This window comes from Lactuca sativa, chromosome 7 (genome assembly GCF_002870075.4).
Source record: "Lactuca sativa cultivar Salinas chromosome 7, Lsat_Salinas_v11, whole genome shotgun sequence".
NCBI classification, from domain to species: domain Eukaryota; kingdom Viridiplantae; phylum Streptophyta; class Magnoliopsida; order Asterales; family Asteraceae; genus Lactuca; species Lactuca sativa.
In genome coordinates this window covers 53,595,576-53,603,784 of record NC_056629.2, presented here as the reverse complement: position 1 = coordinate 53,603,784, position 8,209 = coordinate 53,595,576, and the positions used below count along the sequence as shown (strand labels likewise).

Genomic DNA, 8,209 nt, shown 5'->3' with positions numbered 1-8,209 from the left:
GAATACGTAAAGCTCTAATCATGTAAGTATGTAACAATCTACATGCATACTTAACACCGTCTCTATTTGTAGGTACTTGCTCCTATTGCCGGCTTATTCAACCCCTTAACAAACAAACAATCAAGTGCGGAATGGGTTATAAATTTAACCCTGTGACAACCAAACTCCAAAAACCTAAACACAAACAATTAAATCTAACATGCAACTAAATAACCAAAGTAAAACTATAAAAAATAGGAATCTAATATTTCTAGTATATTGAGACATTATGTAGACTTGATACACTCATTTATTTAGATGAATGAGAAAATGCTAGACTCGCAGCACAAAACGACCTCATTACCTACGTTGATTACACGATGGAAACGAACCACACACCATTGTTATATCATTACTTGGAATTTGGCAGTCTGAATGGATATATGATCCAATCCAAACTGAAGTGAAGAAACCTGAATGAAAAAATCAAAAGGATGAGTGTTTAGACTATGTTAGGTTTCATTAGGCGTGAATCCATACACGACGGTTGTTAGGCCCGACAATTGCTAAACGGTGTGCCCTTGTTTAGTAATTTCAGATTTACTTGTACATAAATTTGGCCTAACATTTGTTTGGGTTTTCACATATAAATATGCATCAACATTTGTTAGAGTTTTTAGATATAAATACAAATATTCGTAACTAGGGTTTCAATGTATCACTTAAAACAATTGACTATTATAAGTGATCTCTTTTTTGATGTTTACGATGAACATAGGTCACATCAACCATACCATATTAATTATGTGTGTCATTATGTTGCTTTTATTCGATTGCTTGTTTAACACATACAAATATCTGACCAATACACCACTAACAACAAGATGAAATGATACAATTGTTTATAAAACTTATCGTGTACCATTTTTTCAATTAGGTGTAAACAAGAATCAAACACTCACAACTTACATTTCCTAATACATCTTAAGCCATAAACACCGCTATCAACCTAAATCTACCACAGTTAAACAACATTGCCTAAAAACATGCACATATATCAGCACATAAACATAACTCCCAAAACTCTCAATGATGAGGCAAAAGCACACTCTTTGCAAAAGACGACGACCCATTGTTGGAAGCTCCATTTATGTTAAGGATCGAAGTAATTAAGTTGTAGATTTGAACATTCTCAAAAGATGGTACCTTTCTACCTCTAGCAAATCGAGGACCATGACCAATAAAAATCGATCTCATCGAAAAAAATGCATTATCATATCCATGTTCACCTCCACATTCCTTACTCTTCGAGTCCTTTTGCTCAACCTTAAACCCTTCATCACACTACTAGAAAAAGGTTAATAGAGTACGGTTGAAATTATGAATATAGTACGTACATAGAGGGCGTATTAGTAGAGGGGTGTATTAGATTACATGCCTAATAGAGTACGGCTATTTAGCCGTACTATATGTATCCTATCTACTTTTTACAGCCATCACATACAATCATCTAATACGGCATATATACACATCTAATACATCCATAAACAACCGTACTTGATATGAATCCTCTCAAACACACACCCATCTAATACACCATACGATCTCCTCATACAACCATACTAGATTACTCATACAACCGTACTAGATGTCAAGATACCAAACCCAGACTCCTTCCTAGTGGCCATTCTTAATTGCATTCCAGCCCTATTCAACATCCAGTTACAAACTTCACGTTCTTTGATTCTAAATAAAGGGACAACAGTCAAAAGTAATATCAACAGACACCTGGATATATCTTCTATCTTCTGGAGCTAAAATATAATTGAAATTTCATCTTCATTTTCCTTCTTATGAATAGAGAACATATGGAGTCAAAACACTGAAGTTCCTGTTTACACAACCAACAAAATCTAATCTTAAGGACAATGATGAATGAAATAAGTGAATAGTTGGAAAATTACTAACCTATATGAGACCATGTTACCGACAGTTGGAGGATTTGACATTCTCATATATAAGGTGATACTTGAAATTTCTAGGCACATTAATGGCAGATTCCTTGACAGTCAAAAGCAAGCAAAGCCTCACCACCTAGGGGCACATATAGAAAATTAGAAAAGGGAATAATAAGAACAAAATCATATGTGTGTGTGCGCTAGAGGGCAAAAAATACATTTTCCTTCCATTATAAGGATGATGAGCGTGAGCTCTTTCAAGTATCCTAGAAAAGGACACAAAAAGACAACAAATATTGAAAGGTCAATCCAAAATAAGACTTACTTGTGATCATCATTCATAACATCTTGTGTGATAATCTCCATGATATCTTTTAGGCTCCTCTTTTTGCATTGGCACAAGGTGTTCACAAAAAGCTGAAGTAACCCATTTAAATCTCGAATGTAGCATGCCAAGTGTCCTTATCTAAGGATTAAACAACACATAATGATGATGTCATATTTCTATTTTAAAATTTGGTAAACTAAAGATATATGCGTACTAACCTCACCCAAGTGGCTGAAGGCCACATAGATTCCACCAATAACTTTAACACTCTTAGAACCAAAATGTAAAAAGAAAAAAAAAAGTTAGTAACGTATATTATATTACTATATGTTAAGAGAACTTAAATAGAAGATTTAAAAAGATATAAAGAAAAAAGATGATTTTTTGTATTGTTATAACACACACCTCTGCCATGCCAGGCCAGTGTAATGACACCTCTTTCGATTGTGCAAGTTCCACTTCTTTAATTTGTTTCTTTAACTTCTCTTGAACACCTTTTTTATGCAATAAAACAATAAGAAACATGGTTTTGAAATTTTTTATTGTTATAAAATAATATAAAATATATACAATTATCATACCTGGTAATTGTAAAAGAAGAAGAGATTGAATTATTTTCAAGTTCTGTTGCAACAAGTTTGTTTTAAACTCAGCCAAAGCATCTTCTCTCACAAGTAACTACAAATAGATGTAATTCAAATGAAACTCAAAAGAGTACATAAAATTACGTTACACATGTTTAACTGGCCTCATAAAGGCAAAAAAAGTAATTATTTTAAAGAACACTCACCATGACAATTGGATCCCAGATAGAAATAACAATGCCAATATTATAGGTTACTACAAAATGTTCAAATAAATACGTAATCAGATCTTAATCTAATAAAAATCAAAATTAAGCAAAGTATGTATATAAGTTTTTAGATATTACTGTCTGGAAAGAACTCATAGCTGCTAACATGCATTTTCACATTATCAAATCATAAATAAACTTTATATCCTTATTTGAAATGAGAAAATATGTCCTCATGTATGCCTCTTCCAAAATAGAGGTTTGGCTGTAAAAATTCACAAAATTCAGAATGAAACAAGAAGCATGTAACACGTAAATGAACTTGTCTGAATAGAAGTAATGAAATAATGTTTAGAAACATGTTCCTTATTTACTTATCGGACATAGAGAGTATATCCATAAAATTCATAGCAAATTGAACTAAGAAAGCTTTGCTGAAATTCGGTCACTTCACCAAAATCATGATCCTAGGGAAGAACAAAAACCTGATTTCATTGAAGGTAAAACAAACAACATTAAACCCTAACATTTTAAAAACTAATTTTGTGTTCATTGGACCTAATTTCTTAAAAATCCCTATTCTTACAAACTAATTTAAAACTACCCTATATACGTATAAAGAACTCACCCATCCATGATCCATTCACTACTACCAACAAAAAGCACATCCTAACTATCTTTTATTTTGACCAAATTTATAGTTTTTAATGGAAAAATGTTGTCACACACCTCTAACAGAGAAGCCTATTATTTAGAGCTTTCTATGATTTATTCAATACATTGCAAACTCATAACAATAGTAATCTAAAAACCCTAGCGTATCCTTAGACATTAGTTGCTCATACTCTTGTGTACAAAACCTTTAATGTCAAAAAAATCATTCCCACATCCATTAGAATATAATCATATATATAATATACCCATAACATAAATTAATGCCTTTTGTATTGAAGATTGAAGAATACCTTTTCAGTTATGATACCAGATATTAAATTAGTTGGTGTAACATCAAAAGCTGGATTCCAAATACAAATCTCAGAAGTTGCAACTTGTTCTCCCATACCACCACATGTGTTAAGTAACTCCTTTGGCAATCTTTCTTCTATAACAATTTCATTCCCGGAAGATAATGACAAGTCAACTGAAGTCAAGGGGGCCGCAACGTAAAATTGAACACCATGATGTTTAGCAGATAACGCTAGGCTATATGTTCCAATCTTGTTCGCAGTGTCACCTAAAATCAAATTTAATTTTTTTAGATTAAAAGTAACAAAAGATTTGCGGATAAAATAGTAATAACATACCATTAGCAGTAACACGATAAGCTCCAACAATGACATAATGGATAGATCTAGTTTTCATTAAAGCAGCAGCTGCAGAATTTGCTATAAGAGTCGCGGGTATTTTGTCATGAACTAATTCATAAGCTGTCAATCTTGATCCCTACACTTTCACAAATGAACAAAAACAGTATTGATCGAGTCAGACATTTCATCGAACACCTAGGGTGCACACACAACTAAAGAACTATTCCATATTTCCATGTAATAATGAAGATTGTTTACTTGGTTAAATGGACGGGTTTCTGTACAATAAGCTCTTTCTAGTACTTCATCAACATGTAGTGCACGGATTACTCCAAGAGCTGTTCCAAATCCAAATGTTGCAAGACTATTGAAATGAAACAATAAAGTACAAATCATAAGAACATGTAGCTCAAGATCTAGAGTTTGTCATGTAAAGAGGGAGATGACTAGCCTACCAGTATTATAATGTGTCAAAACAGAAAATTTCTTAGATTCCTTTTGTTAAATTTGAATGAAAGAAGATCCATATGACCTGATTGCTTTATTGGAGGCAACATCATCTTCCAGCATTACTTCAGCAGCTTCAATGTAAGCCTGAAAAAGCAAAGAACAGAAAGTAACTAAATCAAACATGAATACATGATATGAATTACAAGGAGAGAGAGAGGAATTACAAGGAACACTTGGTTAGCATCTGTAGCAGTTGCAACAGAGTTTGTTACAATCTTTTTAAGTTTAGTTGCAACATCTGAAAGATTCACAGCTGTTGGACGACTGTGAAACAATAGAACAAATCAAGAAAAAGTTCTGAGGAAACACTACACTTCAGCAGCATCTCGAATCTCCAAATAGATTGTATCAAGAGGAAGTTTTCTCTGCTCAAAACAACAGTTACAATTAAATGAAATGAAGTGAATATGAAGGAGAAAGGGGACCTGATCAAGTAGCTGAAGTGAGCCACGGTGATAACAGATGGCTTGCATAGATGAGTCGGCTTGAGATGCCATTGATGGAAATTGGAAGCAACTGCAATTCAGCAAAAAAGTAAACCAATCTTAACGAAATTAAAGGTTGGATACAAATAAGTTGGATTGAGTCGCGGAACACATGTAGACGAAGACGAAACTTGCTGGAGGGACGTGAGTCGTGAGTGAGGTGATCGACGGAGTCGGAGGCAGCTTAAGGCGAATGATATTCGGAGTAGAAAGGTGAAAAAAATGTTCTCAAATATCTATAAGAAGAACTACAATCATCTAGATGGTAATCGGTGGATTTATCTACAAGAATTTGAAATTATCGACTTACCTCAACTTGACCTTGTAGTGACTGAACGTAATTGATGATTTCATCGAGCATGAGTGCTTTTCCAGTGACTTAAGAACATGATTTCACATTTTGATTTCATCGACCATGAGTGCTTTTCGAGTGACCTAAGAACACGATTCTGAATTGGCGACGAAGACGAACCGGAAGCCTTTAAAGGTGGCGACCTGGAGGTGGTGGATTCTCTTTCTACGACACCAGCGGCTCTGAGTTTGATGACACAGGCGGTGTAGGATTGTCTTTCTACGACACTAGCGGCTCTCAATTTGATTAAGGAGGAAGACGAAGCAATAAGCGGTGGAATGTATTTAGGGCTTAACCAAAGAATGGGTGTTGGGAAGAAGTAGACGATAATGGAGTCGGGGTTGCGTTTGTGGAGGCTTCGCAGTTGGCAAGATATCCTATAATCGGAGAGCAGCAACGTATAGGGCGGTGGTGGTGACAGGGTTTTGGCTCTAAACTGTAAAGAATAAAGATGGTGAGGTTAATCTAGTAATTTGGAAGATAGATGGTGATGGGGAAAAACGGTCGTCTTTGATTGGAAGTCGACCGCGGTGGGAGACACTCGGAAGGGTCGAAGAATCAGCAGATGGCGGAAGGTGAATGGAAGAGCTACTGTAGACAAGTCTCCCCTGATTTAAGTGTATATATAATACGCCTTTAATTAGAAACATACATCCCTTTCTAGTACGGGTTTTATTATATCCGTATTATATTATGGTGTATTGTATTAACCTTTTTCCAGTAGTGTCAACTAACCCAATGATTGGAGTAATCCTATCACTTTCCCAATAGTGCAGCCTTGCAGGAAGGTCTTCTTTGAGATAAACTTTCAATTTATCGCCATTTTTAACCTTTCCTGAACTCAATCCTTGGTTCATTTTGGCGACAATTTCAGAAGGGGATTGATTAGAAGGTGGACGAATAGATAACACAGGAGAATAAAATTTTACCCATTCTTCCGGAATCTTGACCCAAGAAGCTAAATCGTCTAAAAATATCAACTTTTGATCACAAGTACCTACCATTCCATGGTCGCCAACCATAATTATAGTAACATCTTCGAAAACTCCACGTTTTTCCAATCCGTTAATCAATCTACCAATCAACCCATCGATGTTACTAACAGCTTCTGTAATTTGAGGATCATCAGGGCCAACTAAATGACCTTGAGAATCAGGATCCTCCAAATATAACGCCATGAAAACAGGAATTTCTTCATTTGGCAAATCGAAATAATGGAGAAAAGTATCGACGCGTTCTTCAAACGGAACTGAAGCGTTATACGGTGGACAGAAATTCACAGGACAATCCCAAGAACCTTTTTTTACATCGGACCCAGGCCAGAAATATGTCGCCGCTTTCAGCCCTTGGTTCGCGATTGTCTCCCATATGGGTTCGCCTAGCCACCATTTGGGTTCACGACTTCTTGTTGTGAAGTTATCGCCTGTAGTTGGATCAGTGAATCTGTTTAATATGATTCCATGATAAGCTGGGTATAATCCGGTGGCGATTGAGTAGTGATTTGGGAAAGTTAAGGTTGGGTAAACTGGAATCAATCCGGTTTCAGCTTCGGTTCCTTTTTTGATTAGTCGATGGATGTTGGGTGTTGGGGTTTTAAACTGGTACCCAAATCGGAACCCATCTACGGAAACGAGGATGACGACTGGGTGAGTTAGTTTACGGAGTGGACGGGCGATTTTGAGAGCGGCGGTGGATGTGGCGGAGGAGCAGAAGAGGAAGGTGGTGATGAGGAATGAGAAGCGGAGGACGGTGGTGGAGTAGGGTTTTATAGTATCTATTCCCATTATAGAGAGAATAATGCACAGATGCATGAAAAGTGAAAAGTTAGGGAAATGCTTGAGGAAGTTTTATAATATTGTGATCTGGGTTATTTTAATTTTAGTTGAGTTAGGATTATAACATTAAAAAAAACTTATGAGATTATGTGATTTTGAGATCTTGTTTGTAGTTGGTAGATTTGGAATGCATTGCATGGATTGAAGAACATCGAGTGAAGTGAACATAAAGATTATTCATTACTTGCTTGTTTGTTATGCTTATAGATTTGTACATTACTTTGTATAGAGCGATTGAGTTTGACATTGACCAGTTTTTAGTCAACATAGAGCGTCTACTGAGTACTGATAAAGATGGGCAACCAAAGGATCCGGTTTGGACCGGTTTCTTATGCACATTTTGTCAGGACCGAGTATTAAATTGGGTTATTGATTCACATGGTGTGGTGTTCAATTGTTAATATAATCAACTATAAATTTATAATGGACAGGTATAGTAAAAATAATCTTTGAAAACCTCATAACGATTTTTATCATAAAAATGATCCCATAAATGTCAGCTTATTGGGAAAAAAAGGCTATTTTATGAACTCTGTTTCCCGATATAAATGGAAAACTAGTGGTAGAAGAACTATGATTGATTGATTGTTGTGAGTGATAGAGGGAGAGGAAACTTTGTATTTCTCCTATATATCGTTTTTCCATACAGAGAAAATGGAAAT

General features: G+C 35.4%; 1 protein-coding gene across 8 annotated transcripts; it reads right to left on the bottom strand.

Moving 5' to 3' along the window:
- Positions 1 to 1,327: 1,327 nt before the first annotated feature.
- LOC111905674 (methylthioribose-1-phosphate isomerase) lies at positions 1,328 to 7,528 on the bottom strand. Of its 8 annotated transcripts, none has more exons than XM_042896441.2 (15): positions 5,671 to 7,489; positions 5,040 to 5,391; positions 4,898 to 4,959; positions 4,624 to 4,729; positions 4,363 to 4,501; positions 4,024 to 4,292; positions 3,271 to 3,323; positions 3,056 to 3,105; positions 2,847 to 2,943; positions 2,671 to 2,759; positions 2,484 to 2,534; positions 2,263 to 2,403; positions 1,948 to 2,073; positions 1,768 to 1,870; positions 1,328 to 1,686 (listed from the first exon to the last, which is right to left on the bottom strand). In XM_042896441.2, the coding sequence occupies exons 3-8, from the start codon at positions 4,933 to 4,935 to the stop codon at positions 3,096 to 3,098; spliced, it is 615 nt and encodes a 204-aa protein (XP_042752375.1). In that variant the 5' UTR covers positions 4,936 to 4,959; positions 5,040 to 5,391; positions 5,671 to 7,489; the 3' UTR covers positions 1,328 to 1,686; positions 1,768 to 1,870; positions 1,948 to 2,073; positions 2,263 to 2,403; positions 2,484 to 2,534; positions 2,671 to 2,759; positions 2,847 to 2,943; positions 3,056 to 3,095. The 8 variants fall into 8 exon arrangements, with proteins under 8 accessions (XP_042752375.1, XP_042752374.1, XP_042752376.1 ...); XM_042896440.2 differs by having other exon boundaries at positions 1,328 to 1,870; positions 5,040 to 5,139; positions 5,301 to 5,391; XM_042896442.2 differs by lacking the exon at positions 3,271 to 3,323 and having other exon boundaries at positions 1,328 to 1,870; positions 5,671 to 7,487.
- Between the last annotated feature and the right edge of the window lie 681 nt (positions 7,529 to 8,209).

Coding starts and splice junctions, on each gene's coding strand:
- LOC111905674 (XM_042896434.2), bottom strand. CDS start 7,523: ATGCATCTGTGCATTATTCTCTCTATAATGGGAATAGATACTATAAAA.